The 16,867-nt window shown below is 50.2% G+C and overlaps 6 protein-coding genes across 9 annotated transcripts; 3 read left to right on the top strand and 3 right to left on the bottom strand.

The window, feature by feature from the left end:
* Positions 1–1,193: 1,193 nt before the first annotated feature.
* Positions 1,194–4,819, bottom strand: LOC9629223 (phosphoenolpyruvate carboxylase). The gene is made up of 10 exons (XM_002992449.2): positions 4,655–4,819; positions 4,186–4,583; positions 3,976–4,060; positions 3,690–3,912; positions 3,534–3,637; positions 3,385–3,472; positions 3,178–3,332; positions 2,124–3,122; positions 1,678–2,064; positions 1,194–1,624 (listed from the first exon to the last, which is right to left on the bottom strand). The coding sequence occupies exons 1-10, from the start codon at positions 4,817–4,819 to the stop codon at positions 1,340–1,342; spliced, it is 2,889 nt and encodes a 962-aa protein (XP_002992495.2). The 3' UTR covers positions 1,194–1,339.
* A 48-nt stretch (positions 4,820–4,867) lies between these two features.
* LOC9629176 (carboxy-terminal domain RNA polymerase II polypeptide A small phosphatase 1) lies at positions 4,868–6,256 on the top strand. Of its 3 annotated transcripts, none has more exons than XM_024666126.1 (6): positions 4,869–5,181; positions 5,246–5,374; positions 5,446–5,566; positions 5,622–5,703; positions 5,777–5,930; positions 5,989–6,104. In XM_024666126.1, exons 1-6 carry the CDS (start codon positions 4,927–4,929, stop codon positions 5,989–5,991), a joined length of 744 nt encoding a protein of 247 aa, XP_024521894.1. In that variant the 5' UTR covers positions 4,869–4,926; the 3' UTR covers positions 5,992–6,104. The 3 variants fall into 3 exon arrangements, with proteins under 3 accessions (XP_024521892.1, XP_024521894.1, XP_024521893.1); XM_024666125.1 differs by having other exon boundaries at positions 4,872–5,181; positions 5,992–6,256; XM_024666124.1 differs by having other exon boundaries at positions 4,868–5,181; positions 5,777–6,256.
* Positions 6,167–8,911, bottom strand: LOC9629222 (probable leucine-rich repeat receptor-like protein kinase At5g49770). The gene is made up of 8 exons (XM_024666123.1): positions 8,500–8,911; positions 7,845–8,411; positions 7,736–7,777; positions 7,499–7,663; positions 7,067–7,432; positions 6,894–7,012; positions 6,583–6,843; positions 6,167–6,518 (listed from the first exon to the last, which is right to left on the bottom strand). The coding sequence occupies exons 1-8, from the start codon at positions 8,567–8,569 to the stop codon at positions 6,303–6,305; spliced, it is 1,806 nt and encodes a 601-aa protein (XP_024521891.1). The 5' UTR covers positions 8,570–8,911; the 3' UTR covers positions 6,167–6,302.
* Positions 8,912–8,959: 48 nt separating this feature from the next.
* On the top strand, positions 8,960–10,867 carry LOC9662402 (membrane-bound transcription factor site-2 protease homolog). 2 transcript variants are annotated; one of them, XM_024666151.1, is made up of 10 exons: positions 8,960–9,013; positions 9,073–9,138; positions 9,196–9,262; positions 9,324–9,413; positions 9,459–9,562; positions 9,629–9,764; positions 9,818–9,898; positions 9,955–10,227; positions 10,282–10,584; positions 10,640–10,866. In XM_024666151.1, exons 1-10 carry the CDS (start codon positions 8,970–8,972, stop codon positions 10,787–10,789), a joined length of 1,314 nt encoding a protein of 437 aa, XP_024521919.1. In that variant the 5' UTR covers positions 8,960–8,969; the 3' UTR covers positions 10,790–10,866. The 2 variants fall into 2 exon arrangements, with proteins under 2 accessions (XP_024521919.1, XP_024521918.1); XM_024666150.1 differs by having other exon boundaries at positions 10,282–10,867.
* LOC9629221 (SUMO-activating enzyme subunit 2) lies at positions 10,748–13,437 on the bottom strand. The gene is made up of 12 exons (XM_002992447.2): positions 13,280–13,437; positions 13,133–13,222; positions 13,000–13,083; positions 12,732–12,950; positions 12,567–12,668; positions 12,084–12,509; positions 11,801–12,030; positions 11,654–11,747; positions 11,403–11,585; positions 11,243–11,340; positions 10,923–11,190; positions 10,748–10,859 (listed from the first exon to the last, which is right to left on the bottom strand). The coding sequence occupies exons 1-11, from the start codon at positions 13,301–13,303 to the stop codon at positions 10,965–10,967; spliced, it is 1,776 nt and encodes a 591-aa protein (XP_002992493.2). The 5' UTR covers positions 13,304–13,437; the 3' UTR covers positions 10,748–10,859; positions 10,923–10,964.
* Positions 13,438–13,524: 87 nt separating this feature from the next.
* LOC9629220 (ethanolamine-phosphate cytidylyltransferase) lies at positions 13,525–15,538 on the top strand. Its single transcript, XM_002992495.2, has 9 exons — positions 13,525–14,050; positions 14,113–14,348; positions 14,434–14,606; positions 14,667–14,738; positions 14,795–14,862; positions 14,922–15,042; positions 15,106–15,171; positions 15,225–15,347; positions 15,407–15,538. The coding sequence occupies exons 1-9, from the start codon at positions 13,719–13,721 to the stop codon at positions 15,476–15,478; spliced, it is 1,263 nt and encodes a 420-aa protein (XP_002992541.1). The 5' UTR covers positions 13,525–13,718; the 3' UTR covers positions 15,479–15,538.
* The last annotated feature ends 1,329 nt before the right edge of the window (positions 15,539–16,867 follow it).

Here is a 16,867-nt window from a genome sequence, read left to right as displayed (position 1 = left end):
AAGATTCACAACACTCAACTTCCTCATCATATAATTTAACACTTGAGACAGGAAAATTAATAGAAATGTCCACACTCTCAAAATAACACATAAACTCTTCAACATCAATGATAAAATAAAGGCTCTCAAGTGGGGATACACATTTAACTTAAAACTTTGGTCAAAGTGACTTAACCTTATATTTACACAAGCACTAAGGATATCTTGATTGTGTTGTAGTGTTGACGGCACTGGTGATGATGGTTTCCCTGATGGTAATGGGTGGTTCTCTCCATAAAAGTTTCAACAGAACAGAAGTAAGTGTTTGCACACCTGAAAAAGAAAGAACACAATATTGCAGTGGTGGAGACTGCCAAATTGCCAAGCAGGAAGGCTTGCACCTTAATCTGTCTAAGGCACGTTTTTCTTCACGTCAAGGACGAGTCTCACACCTTGGGCAATGGACATCTCGGATGCATGTAGCACGTAGTTGCTTTTGCCCCACTTCGGAAACCGCCCACTTGTGACCTGCCTTGAAATATTGCTGGAGTTCTTCCGAAACTTCACGGCGATGCTGCTTCTGGGATCCCATGGGAAAGGAGTGTTCTGTTACTTCAATCTTGTACTGCTCTCTGGAATGAGTAAACCATTCTCGATACACTCATATAGGTCAGAAGGAAGATCGAAGGTGAATGGACCTTTTGCACTAATCTGGACCCATAGTCTGGAAAATGCCTGAACCGATCTGAGCTCTCTCTGAAAAGTCGTCTATGAGTCGTCTGCATGGAAAGCAAAACAGGTGACCAGATCCGTCGCTCGATCCACTCACTAACACCGTTGGACTCTGGAGCAATAAGAACAAGAAAATCAATAGACAGATTCCATCCACATAAAATGGCAGCCCCAGCCAGACATCAAACCAACCAGAAGCGCTAGCTTGAGCTGAAACAAACTAGTAGCCCACAAAGACCAATAGTGTGAGAAGTTCCGGGCTGAAATGTAGACCTGCTCAGGCCGTCTTCCCTAGCCTCTAGAATTCTCTCCTTGACCTTGCATACACCCTGACCGTTAACTAAGTAATTGAATTACAGGAGCTCTTTCACAGGGTTGACACCACCATGCTTGCCAGCTATCTGCGTGACCCTTCATCACATGCCACTTGGTAGTTGTAACATCCAAATTCCTGAACAGCAGCGTCTAATCAACCCTACAAATTCTTGTGAACTTCTTTCCTACCGATTCTATTCTTAAGGACCATCACTGCTTCGGTTGAAGAACAAGGTTCTTCGATAGAAACTCGAACAATAATTTGGATCTTGGCCCTCGTAAAGGGTTATTAACTTGCTTGATTACTTTTCCTCTATCCCGTGTTTTGCATTCCTGCCGCGATTCCTTTCATGGTGAGAATGATGGTGTCTTCCAGGCCAGGAGCGTACTCGGTTGTGGTGTTAAGCTCCACAAGCTCTTCCGCCGATGCGCTGTTTGCGTTGGTCCTCGGCATTGGCGCATCGTCCGGCTCGATCTGCCGCATCTTCTTCAGCGTGTAGGCCTGCTGCACGTTGAGCGTCGTGATGAATGGCTCACGGAGTCGAAGCCGCTGCTTGAGCGTCGGGTTTTCCTCAAGAAGTTCCGAGTGGCAAGCCACCTGACCAAGAAAACACTTGCTGAGAAAAGGCAAGAAAAACATGAACACTGTACCTCTAGGAGGAGCTTTCGCGTTTCCTCGTATTTCCCTCTCAGCTTCTTCCCAATGTCCTGCAGCTCCGGAGACACAAGGAGCCTGTCGTATAGCTCGGCAATCCGGGGGTCTCCCTTGGCGAAAACCATCTCCACGAGGTCGACGGTGACCCGGAAGAAAGGCCACTCGCGGTACATAGCCTGGAGCATCTTGAGCGTCTGTGGATTCCCGTCAATTACATCCTTAAAGGCTTCACCGAATCCAAGCCACACCGGAAGATGGAACCGCGTCTGCGTCCATGCAAATATCCACGGGATTGCCCGGAGAGACTCAATACCCCCGCTTGGCTTTCTCTTGGATGGCCGGCTTCCAATGTTCATGCGTCCATACTCCAGCTCTGGTGTCGCCTATCGCACAGAGAGAGCCCTTAGCACAATGCAACAGTACGAAAGCTATGAGCACATACCATTCGAAAGTAGTGCACGAACTGCGGGTCTTTGAAAACCACGGATCGGTAAGCCTCTGTGGCAATCGCGGCCATTTCGTCCATAAGTTTCCGCCAGTCTTCTTTCGGCGCGGTCGGAGGATGCATTCCGTGCTCCAGCGTTGCAGCTGTGAAACGTTGGAGCGTTCTGAAGCACAAGTGCTCCTCCCCAAAGGACTGCTCAATAACTTCGCCTTGGATGGTCACACGCAGCGAGCCATCGATGGTGTCCCGAGGCTGTGACAGAATAGCCAAATGCGTCGGACCACCACCTCTGCCAACGGTTCCTCCACGGCCGTGGAACATCGTCAACTTAACACCAAACTGCTTTGCCACCTTGACAAGCTCTTCCTGGCACTTGTAAAGCTGCCATGCCGCTGAAAAACGACCAGCGTCCTTCCCAGAGTCAGAGTAGCCGATCATTACCTCCTGCTTTCCTTTGATGCGGTTGCGGTACCAGTCGATGGAAAAGAGGCGAGTGAGGCTTGCAGGAGCAGCCTCTAAGTCGGCCAGCTTCTCAAACAGGGGAACCACCCGCAGAGGCACGTTGACGCGGCACTCGCGCTGGAGAAGTTCCACCACCAAAACATCCGACGGGGCCGTCGCCATTGAGATGATGTACGCTCCAAAACAGTCGGTTGGAAGCTCCGCAATCACATGGAACGTCTCAAGCACATCCTTGATCTCATCTGTTTTCGGTAAATCTGCTCCAAATAACGGACGCTTCCCGCGTAGCTCTGCTAGAAGCCACTCTTGGCGCTCCTCCTCTGTCCAGCTCCGGTAAGAACCAATGCCCAAGTGCGTGGTGATTGCGTCCATTACATCCGTGTGCCGGTCCGACTCTTGCCTGATGTCAAGCCTGACTAAGCCGAGGCCAAAGCAAGAGACCTGACGCATGAAATCTAGCAAGCTGCCGTCCGCTATAAGTTTGTCGCCAGTAGAGCATAGCGAGCGGTAACACAGCTCCAGTGGTTCAAGGATCTAACAGAGACAAACACCGGTCAAAACAAAACATGTAAGTCACAGTGGACAGTACCTCCTCAACGGACGAAAAAGCCTCTTCTTCATTCACGTCGGACTTTCCAGTCGCAAGAATTTGGCGAGCACGCTCTCTCGTCCGATACAATCTATCACGTATATCACCAAGAATAACACGGAAGGGCTCGTTGGAAGGAATTGGCTTCCAAAACTCTGTCACAGCAGCTGAGGTAATCCGTTCAAAAGAATACAACAAAACACAAACCTTTGTAGTGTTTGGCGTCCTCTTTCGTACGAAGTTCCAGCTGAGCCACTCTAGCACGAAGTTCCTCATTGCACCGCCACATAGAGAGCTGGCACAGCAAGAGGGCGTCAGAAAACGTTACGACGAGCAAGAAAAACAACAAAAAATACCTCGAACATAAGATCTTCAATCTGAGAAAAGTACAAACTTGACGCCATCAGCCTTGCCAACAAGCACACGTCCCTTGTTACTTCCGGAGTGACACGGGGATTACCTGCAAAAATGCATAAAAAAACGATAGTCCTACAGAGGACAAGCTTGCTTACCATCCCTGTCTCCTCCCATCCACGAAGAAAACTGAATGAGAGGTACATTGTAAGGCAGTCGCTCGTTTATCCCGATCGCTTTCAGCGCGGTGTCTACCCGCCGGAGAAATTTGGGGAGACAATTCCAGATTGTTTCGTGGAAGTAGCTCATTCCGGCTCGCATCTCATCCTGAGGTGTTGGTGGTGTGCGCCTAATCTCGTCAGTCCGAAAGGCCGCTTGGACCTGGCAGTCAAAACGGTGTTATAAGCACGAAACTAATCCCGCGGTGTGTGTGGATGGACTTACTTCTCTGTGGAGCGCCTCTTCGAGTTCCTGCTTCTCATCGGGAGTGATATCGTCTTTGTACAGCTCCGACAGGCAGCTCCGAATCCTAAGTACAAGCAAACAACGCAAAAAAGTCAGTGCTTGACACGTAAAAGTGATGGACGACTTCGGCCTAGAGAATAGAGAAGAGCGAAGAGAAAAGCAAGAAAAAAGCTAGTCCATGAAAACTACCTGGAATGCTTTTGGAGCAGCGAGCGTCGGATGGATTGCGTTGGATGCGCAGTGAGCACGAGATCCACCGTCTGTGTCTTCAAGGCCTCGAAAATCTCTTGCGGCGACTTTCCCAATTTCATGAGCCTCCGGAAAGTCTCCTCGATGTCTGACTCCGTGAGAGCGCTGTTCTCGTCGCCAATCCCTCCCGACTTCTCACTCACCCTCCTGCGATGAGCAATCTGGACCTCCTCCGCCAGGTTCCCCAGATTGAGCATGTGAGACAGCGAGCTCGCAATCACAATCGCTGGCCCTGGCTGCAAGCTCTTCACCAAATTGCCCAGATCTTCCAGCTTTGCCGGATCGCCGCACCCCTCGGCCTGTCCATACTGACCGGAGAGCTCGTAGCAGCGATGCACCTGGGAGAAATTCGAATTCGATGGATGAATCGATCCCAAATCCATGGCGGTGAGAGGGCTAGGAAACATACCAGCTCCCGCATTTCCTCGCCGTGAAGATCCTTGAGCACCGACAAGAAGTGATTGAGTAGCAGCATGTCGTACTCGATCAGCTTGTCATCGGCGGTGACCTTAGTCGGGACGAGCAGGCGCATGCGATCGTCGATGGAAACCATTTTGCGCAGCGACAGCGCCATGGCTTAAGAGCTCTCCTGTCTCGCTCGCTAGAACCCTAAATCCAAAAAACCAAGACGAAAGAAGAAGACAATACACCATTTTTTAGGGCTCTTCCCCTGTGCCCGCGATGGATGCCCTGAGATCGCTGCACGAGGGTCGGATCCTCCGCGCCCTCTGGCAGACTTGTGTCTATGGCGCCGTGCTGCTGCTGCGGATGATTCTCCGCGTACTAGACGCCTCCCAGCTACCGCTGCGCCGATTCCTCTGCTTCTTGAGCATCCATGCCTTGTGCGAGCCGTCGTCCCCGTGCTGCGAGCTCCTCCCCGGATGGAAAAACCCTTTGCTGCCGCCGCGCATCGGCAGGAGCGATCAAGAGCTCACGGTAACAGTAGAGTGGACAAATTCCAGAGCATTTCTCGGTTGATTTGATGCTAGCTATGTCATAGGTGATTCTAGATTTGGACGAGACGCTCGTGTGTGCCTACGATTCGGCTGGTTTGCCGCCAGGCCTCCACTCCCGAGCAGTGAATACTGGAATGACGTGGTTCCAGCTCGAATGCTTAGCGGCGGACAAGGTACTCTCTCTTCCTACTTCTTTCTTCCATCACTTGCAGCGACCGTGATCGTGTGTTTTCTTTCTTCCCAGGACAAGGAGGGAAACGTGAAGATCAATTGCGTCATGGTTTATGAAAGGCCTGGGTTGAGAGAGTTCCTGGCGAGAGCGAGCCAATTCGCGGAGCTTGTTCTCTTTACTGCCGGACTCGAAGGTTTGGAAACACAGCTCTCAAACATTTCTCTTTCTTCTCTTGACACGCTTGGCAGGATACGCTAGACCGCTTGTAGATAGGATTGATCCCGAGAACAGGATCTCCGCGCGGCTGTACAGACCGGCCACTCTGGTTACGTGTGTAAATATACCACCTTTTTTTTTGCTTCAACTCTCGCTAAGACAATCTTTCTGTGTTTGATCTTGGCAGCAAGTACAGGGAGCATATCAAAGACCTGTCACGCCTAGGCCGAGACTTGCGAAGAACAGTGATTATTGACAACAATCCCTGCAGCTTCATCCTGCAGCCTTCGAATGGAATACCGTGCGTACCATTCACAGCCGAAAACCCCAACGATTCTCAGGTATGTAGAACTTCGTCTTCCTTTCTTGTCATTGATTTTCTTCTTGCTTCTTGCGTAGTAGTTGCTCGACGTGCTTCTCCCGCTGCTGGAACTGCTAGCAGCACAAGAGGACGTGCGACCCACTCTGAAAGATCGATATGAGATGGCGGCCTGGTTCCATAGCCGGGGCATTCTCGTTACCAGGCGACGGTGTTGACGAGCACAGCTTATTGCCTCCTGGGCAAATACACAAAAGGTGAAGTTATCTGTGTCTTCTCTATAGTGGCAGACAAGAGAGTGTGCAACACCTTCTTCTCCGGATCAATCCAATCCGTCTCTTGCGAGTTGATCTGGCGTGGGGGTGCTGCTACTATCGCTACGTATACTACGGTGTCATTGGTTCCGGGGAGTTGAAGCTTTTCCCAGCCTCAAAGCCAGCTCCAGATCGTGCAAAACCTCTGAGATGGACGGGCGGTCATAACTGCGGGGCTGGACGCACAGGTGTGCTACCTCCGCCAGCTTCTGGAATGCAGGCAGCGGAACATCACAATCCAGTCTTGGATCCAAGAGCTGCGACAGCCCCTGCTTCTCTCCGATGACGGCCATGGCCTTACAACGCAAACAAGCACCAGAGTTAAAGCTAGACATTGTCATGCAAGAATAAAGTGCTCACCATTTCGACAATGGAACGGTTCACTCTTGTGTCGTTGTCGATGGCTTTCCTGCCGCTCATCAGCTGCAGCAAAACGATCCCAAAGCTGTAGACGTCGCTGGCTTCGGTGAGCTGACCGAGTATGAGGTACTCGGGGTCGAGATAGCCTGTCGTGCCTTTGATCTCTGTGGAGACGTGAGAGGCATCAAGCTCGATGATCTTGGAGAGACCAAAGTCGGAGAGCTTGGCCTCTAACAGTCCGTTGAGTAAAATGTTGGTCGGCTACAAGAAGAAAAGTAAAGAACAATCTCGAGTGGGAAAGCCTTTGCTACCTTGATATCCCGATGGACAACTGGGCCTTCGGGGCACTCGTGCAAATATGTAAGTCCTCTTGCGCAGTCTATGGCGATCTGGATTCTCTGGTCCCATGTCAATGCGGGGCCATCCTTTCCTGGCACAGCAAAAACATGCTCTAGTTTTCCAGCTTAGGAGGAACAAAACTTACTGAGAAGCTTTTGTGCCAGGTCGCCGTTGCTCATGTACTCGTAAACCAGCAGGCAGACGTGCTTGGAGCGGCAGTAGCCGAGTAGAGCTGTGAGATTGGGATGCCGGATGCGTGCCAGCAGCTCCACTTCCTTGTAGAATGTCTCCACCTTTCTCTCCTTTAGTATTCGCTTCACTGCAACGAGCTTGCCACTAGGGAGCTGGCCTATGTAGACTTTGCCAGCGCTCCCCTCGCCCAGCAGCGATGCGTTGCTGAAATGGTTGGTTGCCTTGGCAAGCTCTTTGAGTGTGAATATGTAGAAGCCTTCGGTTGGGAGCACCGCGATCTCGCTTGTGTCGAATGCACGCAAGTCCTTCCCACCATTCTCTGCCAAAACGATTTCACAACACAATTTCACAAGGGTGGGAAACATGTAAACGACACGTTTCTTACCAGGTAGCGGATTCGTAAAGTCGTAGCCAGACTTGTTCCGCCGCCTTATCACGTACAAGCACGAGAGAACGATGAAAGCGCATAGCACCAGACCTCCGATTGCTCCCATGAGAATGATCACCAATCTCGACGACAGAGACGAGGATCTCGCTTGTAAAGTCTGGCCTGAGGAAGAAAGTAGCTCATACACTTAGCGCGCAAGCTAAAGCTATCGAAGAGAAGATAAAATATGCTCACCCGGTGCTACAGTGCTAGGCGCTGTTGTGATATTGAGGTACTCTGCGAGAAAGACAAACAACGAACAAGTGAACGAAGGAAGATGACAACAAGCCAGAATCTTACGTACGAGATATAGGAACTCCTCCCAGAATTTGCAAGACGCAAGTGTAGAAGTTCTCAAAGTAGACCTGGTTCGGATTGAAGCTGGTGAGCGCAATGGCGATGGCTGTGCCGCAGGCTCCCGGTTGATCAGCCTTTCGAGACGCCAGGCTGACGGTGGCCTGGAGGAGCTGAGCTTGGCACTCTTGGCAGCCTCTGTTCCCTCGCTGGCCGCACGCATCCGAGACGTTCTCCAAGTCCACCGCTTGCATGAGCTCCTCCATCTGGCCAAAGTTACAGGGCGAGGCATAGCTCGTGATCCTGGACGCTGGCAGCGGGCAGAAGCTGTCGAAGAAGGCTGGAGAGATGCGCTTGAGCTGGATAAGATCCTGCTTGTAGAGGTCGATGCAAACCTCCGCCTGTGACGACTCGAGGAACATTGCTCCAGTGGAATTGGTGTACTGCGCGATGGCATAGACGGCAGCTCCATACACTTCCTCGCAGCAAAGCATCGTCTGGACGGAAGATCCCGACGTGACACTGCCATCGCATAGGTTGGTGATGCCTTGGCCGTGATTGAACATGTAGGGGCAGCCTGGAGTTGGAGCAAACCAGAAATCAGTCACTCCCTCTCGAATTCTAGCAAGCGAAATCTATCCACCAAGGAGCAAGGAAGAACATACCGGTGCTTGGCCTGGCTTGGACAAGGTTGTTGTAACCCAGCACAAGAATGCACAAGAAGTATGCCCACATTGGATGGAAATCCAGCGCCTCCCCTCGTCAAGAACACCGACGACGACGACGAGAATCCATCGCCGCAGCTGGGCTAAATCCCAGGATCTAGAGCCCCGGCGATTTCGAATTCAAAACCCTTGCTGCGCGGCCGATCGCGGCTGTACAATGCAGCTCCTGCCTAGCATCGATTTGACGGAAGCCCCTCCTCCTCCGCCTCGTCCTCGCCATCGCCATCGCTCTCTCTCTCTCCTGCTTTTCTCTCTTTCTCTTTCTCCCAGGGTCAGGTCAGCCGGAGGAGGGCGAGCGAAGAACAGATCGAGCGACTATACGGCGCTGCATTAACTGAGGAGCTCGAGCATATTCTCGGGTATATTCTAAAAGGAATATACCTGTTTCTAGGGCAACCGTGAGAGGGAGAATGAATTCGTGCTTGCGAGGGGGAGTGCGTCTTCCCGCATTCCCGTGAGCTGTGATTTCTATCGTTTTGATCAATTGTTTCTCTAACACTGGTGCGGTGGCAGCGTGTTTACCTGGCGAACGACTGCGTGGAATCACTGGTTTCTCTCGCTGGGGCTGCGACACTCCGCGTGAGTAGCGATTTTGTTCTTTTCTTTGATCCACAGGTCCGCAATAAATGAATGCAGTGCTTTCAAGCTGTGGTTCTCTTGTGGAGCACTGTTTGGGATTCTGGCTGTGCTCTCCTCCGTCTTGGTATGGTTTTTATTGTTTTCTTTCCCAGGAAACTTTCCTGATAAGAACGGCGCTGTTGCAGGTCCTCGTCTGGCAGATGCTTTTGTCCCTTTGCAGAATCTTTGCTTCTGCGGGCAGCTCCCAACTAAATTCGTCCATCGTGACACCGATCGTAAGAACAACTCTGCTGTGGATCTTGTAACCAGGAATTGCGCAGGTACCTGGTTTGAATGTGCCATGGAGTGATGTTTTCTACGTAATGCTTGGTACGAGTTTGGCGGCGGGGTTTCACGAGGTTGGCCATGCACTTGGCGCTGGAAGGTAGAGCAAAAAATCTCTTTTTTTTCTCTCTCTTGTTCTCAAGGTTGTAGCTTGCTTCATTTGCAGCGAAGGTGTCCCAGTGCACCACGTTGCAGTCTTCGCCTTTGGAGCATTTGTTGCTCTGAGTGAGGATGCTCTGGAGCTGCTATCCCCTTGGAGACTTCTCCGGATTTACTGTGCTGGTGTGTGGCATAACGCTGTGGTACGTGAACTCGGACTGTTTCCAGTGTCGCCACCTAGTGAAGTACGTGCTAGTTGTGCGTAGGATGCTGGATTCTCCTCAAGCTTCTCCCGGTGCTGTTAGTTCCGCTCTTCATTCACGGAGTCGGCCCTGTGGTGAGCCTTGCTCGTTCTCACTCACACGCTAATGATACAGCTGCCTCTATCTACAGGTTACTGGAGTTGATCCTGGCTCTGCTTTGAGAGGACATTTGAGAGCCGGAGATGCTTTCAAAGCGGTAAATGGAGTGCCGGTTTACACTTCAAGCGATTGGCTGCAAGAGCTACAATCGAGTAAGGATCTCCCTGGCTACTGCATTCCCCATCATATCTCTGGTTCCAGTTGCAAGCCAGGAATGTTAGAGCTCCGCTCAAGATCCAATTGCTTCAACGCCAGCGAGATTGTTGCTTATAGGCGCTGTAAATCGTCCAGTTCGTGCTCACAGGTAACATTCTTTTTTCTTTTCTAGTTTCTAGTTTTCCTGTTTTTTCCTTTTCAGATGGAAGAATGCACAGAGCCTAAACTTGCGGCTGGAGAAGCTCTAGTGCGGATCTCATTCGCTTCGCGTGAGAACTCAACTTGCGGACTAATGCCTCCGGAAGAATTTCTAATCGACGGCTGTGAGAAAACAGTCGTTTTTGCCGGTGTCCCCCAAGAACTTGAGGCATTCGTGTTCGTCACCGACTATCGGCCACGCTACCAGCTCCTGTCCTCGCTATCATGGCTTCCAGGTGTTGTCCAAAAGCTTGTAGCTTACACTTTCAACATCTCAGCAGCTCTTGCGATTCTAAACAGCGCTCCAGTGAGTAATCTATCGTTCTGGCAGCCCACTTTGAAACGTTTCTCTTTTGAAACAGGTGTTCTACCTCGACGGCGAGGAGATCCTGCGCTCTGTGCTTCGACTGCGAGGACGCCACCGACGTCAAGAACGATTTTTAAGGGCTTGCCTGGTGGGAGGAACGGCGTTGTTTGCGTTTGGAATTTTTTCAGCATTACTCGCGCTATAATCAGCTCCAAAATTCGAGCAAATGTTCTACGTGGTACGGCTAGACCAGTTCGGAAGTAAAACAAAAAATTCTGGAAAGCGAGTAACGGTTTGTGTTAATGCAAGAGGGCGTACAAAAAAGCCGAGGTACATACCTGTAGCGTAGTCAGCTTTACAGAGATTAAGCAGCCTGCTTTTTACTCTAGAACCTTTTGCTTTTTTCCCAGTGGAACGCTGTCGTCTTCCGGCTTCCTCTTCTTGGCTGCTGGTTCGATAAGCGTAATGTCATCGTCGTCAATAACTTCTGCCGACGCAGCTGGAGCTGCAATGGGCTTTCCTTTGTCTTTCTCCTGCTCAGCCACGCTGGAAGACCATCCAATCAACACCATTCCATCTGGTTCCTTTTCTTCATCAAAGTTGTCCCTGAAAATCAATGCGTCCGTTAGCTTTCAAGTTTCAACATTAGCTCTCTAACCTGTGTCTGATATGTATGCTGCACTTGAACTCCTGCTGCAGATCCTCGACGGACAGGACACCGCCGTTTGTAACCGGCGTTGGGAGCTCCGCAAGAACCTGAAGCAAAGACATACGAGTGAGGTCAATCGTGCATACGAACTGGAAAAATACTTCCCTACCTTCTCAGAATTTGAGGTGTAGAGCTGAATTTCTTCCTTTCCAAGGTCGTCTCCAGTTTCGAAGAGAAGACTCGTGCCGTGCATGATAACCGGAGAGCTCACGCCCAGCTTGGTTCTCAGTATCCGATCGATCACGTCCTTAAGTTTCGTGTGTCCAGTGTTTACTTCCAGGATGAGAGGAGTCTGTTAGAAGGAAAGTAAAATCCGAGAGTCAGAACAATCCAGAAAGCGCTAAAGAAAATTAAACGCACATTCGAACAAACATAGCAGTTAGGATTCGGTTCAAAAGGGTCGGCTGGCATCAGCAATCTTTTTCTTGAAGGGTGCTCAACGCAGTACGTCATCCTGAACCAAACAAAGAAAATCTAACACACCAACAACGATTTTAAAATGCTTACCTGCAGTGGTCGAGGTCCTTCATAAGTATCTTCACGGCCTCAATCACAATCAACCCGGCAATGATAGCGTTCGTTGTAGCTATTGCATGTATGATGTTTCCAGCAATACCTTTCGCGTCAAAAATACTCATAACAGGGATTCCAAAGGAGTACGCTCTCAGATTAGCTGCTGACGAAACGAACTCCATTGCCAACTGATCGTCCTTGTCAAAAGTCAGGCTTCCAATCTCCTGCAACAAGCCGAGCATCAATCTGAGTGGTCCTGGCGAGTGAAACAGAGTACCTTCGTTCTCGTCTCCAGGATTGCACGCATAGCAGAAATGAAAAGCCTGGCATTATCCTGAAGGCTCAAGACTTCTTGAGGATTCTTGAATCCCAGCAGTGGCATAACCGACAGGATGGACTCTGAGAACCTGTGTGCTTTGCAAGTCTCAATCCCTTCGGGTAGAACGCCAGAAAGAAACAACGGAGTGGGACGCCTCCTGTTTTTCCATTGATCCTCGTTCTTTAAAGCCACCTCAATATTATGACCAAAGATTTGGTCGAAAACCCTGGCACAGAAGTCACTGATAGTCTCAGCGTCACGTAGTTGTAAAAAATCCTCGTGATCACTGTCAGCTGCCTGCAGGTTGAGATCGCTTGCCTGGCTGCGGTCACCGAAAAGCTTGACCAGAACAAGCTCTTTTGCCCACACAATGCAGTGCACTGGCTGAAGAGCAAGACCGAAATGAGAGAGATGATAATGCCATATTTCACAGAAAAGTACCTTGGAGGGCGTACTCGTTATAGTGCAAATCGGATAAGTCTTCGGGGCAGGCTTAGGTTGGCACTCGTAGCATTCAGTCTTTCCTTTAACATGCACTGTGACCTGCAGCAGTGAATTTTCATCGAAGGACCCAAGAACTTCCAAAAACTAAAACCTTCTAAGTACCTGTCCCAAGTAGCCAGTAGTTCCACTTTCAATCAAAGGAACTCCCGCTGCCAGGCACAGCCGATTCACGTGACGCCGGGCATCCAAATTATCGAGCCCGTTCAGCACAACCTGGAACTGCTGATAAAAATCCACGTTGAATTGCTCGTCCTTGACGTTGGCGTGATAGCTAGTTACATTAGCATCGGGCCGGAATTTTAGAACCGCTTCACGAGCAACCTGATCGCGGTCTATCAGGGGAAAAGAATGAAAAAAAAGTGATGCTTACTTTAGCTTTGGATTGTCCAACGTGACGCTTGCGGAAAAGAAACTGTCGGTTGAGATTGCTAACTTCGATTGTGTCCATGTCGATCTGTGTACTCTCGTCAATGTGAAATTCCAGAGAATCCTCTCACACTTACAATGTCTATGTTGTGGAAGCCAGTGAGCACCAGAGTCTTGAGGAGCTCGCAGCCAATACCGCCAGCTCCAACCATGAGGACTCTCGACTTCTGCGCATTCCCAAAGCGCATGGAGCTCAAATTTTGCGAGATTGAGGGAGCGCCTACCTTGAGTACCTCGCGCTGCTCCATGGCGCCGGGGGATTAGGTCTCCACGACTAAAACCCTAGCTCCTTCCCGCCTTGACTTCCGCCCACATTTCGTCCAGCGCGAATATGCCTAAGATCGTTAACGCTGGCCCTTGGCCACCTACATGGCATCGTCTGAGTGGGTGACACAGAAGAGACCACTGACGCGGCACTATGCGATTAGTCACCGTGTAACGGTCCCAGTTCACACTAGCACCACGACCTTAAGATTTAAAGTGGATTAGGGTTCTTCGTTGGATCTAACACGCAGCAGCGCAGCGCGATCACACGCACCGACACGCCAGAACGACACAGTGCTGCTGGATGTGGCGGCGAATTTCTTTTCTTTCTTCCAATCTCTGGTGAGGGGGTAGCTAGAATCGAGCTAGAAGCTTTAGCGGCCCGGAAGTTTGGTCGCCATGGGGTTGAGCATGAGATACTCGGACGCGCCACAGGTAGCGCAGCTGCTAGTCGCGGGACTCATCCTGGCAGCAGCTGTTCTGGGATTGTCATCGCATTTCTTGGGATTCATTCCAGTCGCGATTCCGGCCTTCGGCATCTTTCTGCCCAAGAAAAAGGAGAACCGGCGCGTGAGGGTTTACATGGATGGCTGCTTCGATCTTATGCACTACGGCCATGCGAATGCGCTGCGACAGGCGAGAGCGCTCGGTGACGAGCTTGTGGTGGGAGTTGTGAGCGATGGAGAAATTGAGAGCAACAAGGGACCGCCAGTCATGTCCATGGACGAGAGGTGGGCTCTTAAGAGTTTTTTTTTTTTTTTTTTCTCCTTGGTCTAACATCTCTTCCATAAAGGATGGCGATGGTTCGCTCCGTGAAATGGGTGGACGAAGTTATTGAGGATGCTCCGTACGCTATCAACGAGGAATTCATGAACAAGCTCTTTACGAAGTACCGCATCGACTATATCATTCACGGGGACGATCCTTGCCTTCTTCCCGATGGCAGCGACGCGTACGCACACGCCAAAAAGGCCGGCCGCTACAAGCAGATCAAGCGTACAGAGGGAGTGTCGAGCACGGACATTGTTGGTACTGAAATAAGCTCTCTCTCTCTCTCTCTCTCTCTCTCTCCCCTCTCTCTCTCTCCACTCATGTCGAGCTGCAATTGCTACAGGAAGGATGCTGCTTTGCGTGAGAGACCGGCCACCCAGCGAAATCCAGAACCATGCGTCTTTGCAGCGTCAGTTCAGTCACGGCCACAGCCATGGCCCAGACAGTCATCCCCAGACTCAGATCTCCCATTTTTTGCCAACTTCGCGTCGCATAGTTCAGTTTTCAAATGGAAAGGTGTGTACCATTATTGAGCTCTGCCAACTAATTTATTCTTTCTAAACTTTATTCTCTCAGGGTCCAAGGCCAGACGCTCGGATTGTTTACATTGATGGCGCATTTGACTTGTTCCACGCTGGGCATGTGGCTGTAGGTATTTTATATTCGATATTGTTGGAATTTTACTGTTCTTTTGGTCCTTCCAGATTTTGGAGCGTGCCAAAGCGTTGGGCGATTTCTTACTCGTGGGAATTCACACGGACCAAACAGTGAGGTGATGCTCCTTTTTGAAACATCTATGCTGTTTGTTTAGCGAGTGGCTTTTGTTCACAGGACTCGAAGGGGTGCACATCATCCGGTGATGAACCTACATGAGCGGAGCCTCAGTGTTCTCTCCTGCAGGTATGCCGATGAAATCATCATTGGAGCACCATGGGAAGTCACGAAAGACATGGTGAGATCATATGATGTAGATAGAGACTCATGGCTAACACCACATCTATTTCGTGTTGATCAGGTCACTACGTTCAACATCTCTTTGGTAGTACATGGAACCGTGGCGGAGACCACTGATTTTAAAGAGGTATACTGGTGCCTTGAGTGAGCTCTCACCGACTCTCTTGTGCTCCCTTCCAGGGTGATTTCGATCCATATGCGTGTCCCAAGCAGCTAGGAAAATTCAAAATTTTGGAGAGCCCCCGGAACATAACTACGTCAACCATAATCGCGCGCATTGTCGCAAACCACGAGGCTTTCAGGGTCAGTGCCGTTACGATATAAACCAGTTGCCGTTATTGAGAAAATGTTTGTCTCTACAGAAGCGCAACGAGAAGAAGGCCGAGAGTGAGCGGAGGTACTACGCGAACAAGCAATTTGTAAATGGAGACTAGGAGGGCGAGTATAGCTATTTTTCAATGATATAATCACTTTGAATATCTCTAGGCAAGGCAGACATCACACTTGGACTTCGAGATAGGATTGATAAGCTTGCAATTCTTGCACCTCCATCCGTTTCTCAAGAAGAAGAGTAGGTCTTCCTCATTCTATACCAACTCGGATAGAAGACAGTCGGACCATCTATGTCAATTCAGCATTACGTTTGGCCGGCTTAGTGCTTTGTTCGGCCTCATTCCTTTTAGAAGCAACATCAACGTCAAGCCCGGCTTCTAGAGAGCTGGCCATAAACTGTTGGGTGCGCTTTGTCAGTGTGACGAGCTTATAAAGCCGATCCTCTCCTCGCATCCTTGCACTCGTTCTCGGCGCAATGTGAAGCCTGTCTCAAGGCCGCAGCGGCATCTTGGAGGTAATTGTACAGGCTGACCTTGTACGAGTTGTCTTGATGATCACAAGCACACAAGTAGTATTCATACACGAAGCTCCACTTCATGACCCTGCGGCACCGGACACTCATCTTCCACGCATCGAGTATGAAGTTGAGCTCGATATAGGTGTCACCGTCCTTGTTCAGCTTGGTCTGGAATGACCGTGCTCAAGTCGCTCTGCACCTTGTCCATGGACTTGGCCCGCCTCGAACCTCGCAAAGAAGTGCTCGTATCGCTTCACGTCCATTCGGGCCTTGCGCCTGTCTTTTGCCACAGAATCGTCCTCCACCAGCCGGAAGCGCCATGCTTCAAGACAGATCCAGCAAAACTGGTGCTTGCATGGAGCGGCACAAAGGCTTTGTTCCTTTTAGAAGAAACAACATCATGTCAAGCCTGTTCTTCTCTATGGGCCGGCTGCACTTGCCAACCAGCCATGCAACGTTGCCACTCTCGGACTTGTTCTTGGCGTTCCACTTGGCCGCGAGCTCGCACGAGACCGAAGGCTGCGGCTAGTCGAGGCACCCCCAGCAGAAAGTCACAAGACACTTGCATGTCACTTCGGAGGCTCCAGTCTGTGGCTTCTAAAACGGCCAACATACACCCAGGTGTCTGGCTTTCCACATAAGAGGCTGTACCGCACAAACTCGTGAACGATCAAAATGAAGGTGCAATTACAGAGCATGCAGGGGATTCCAAGATCCCAAGAATATAAGGATAAGAGCAGGAAGCAATGGGTTCAAGGCTTCTGTATTTAATAGTGTTTCTTAGAGTGTGATTGGATTGGAGTGTGTTTATATTCGTTTTTGTAGATTGATTGTGGATGTGGGTTCTTTTGTTTTAAAAGCAAATGTGTTTCAATTAATGTCTAGAGTATCTCAGGGGTGAGATCCTGTGTCTGCACTATGAAGTTGAATCACGTGCACACATTTGTTTCGTGTCATGAGGCTGCCACTCACT

This window comes from Selaginella moellendorffii, unplaced genomic scaffold, assembly GCF_000143415.4.
Source record: "Selaginella moellendorffii unplaced genomic scaffold, v1.0 SELMOscaffold_136, whole genome shotgun sequence".
Lineage (NCBI taxonomy): Eukaryota > Viridiplantae > Streptophyta > Lycopodiopsida > Selaginellales > Selaginellaceae > Selaginella > Selaginella moellendorffii.
Note: the sequence above shows the minus strand (reverse complement) of the source record. Positions and strands in the feature narration are given on the sequence as shown.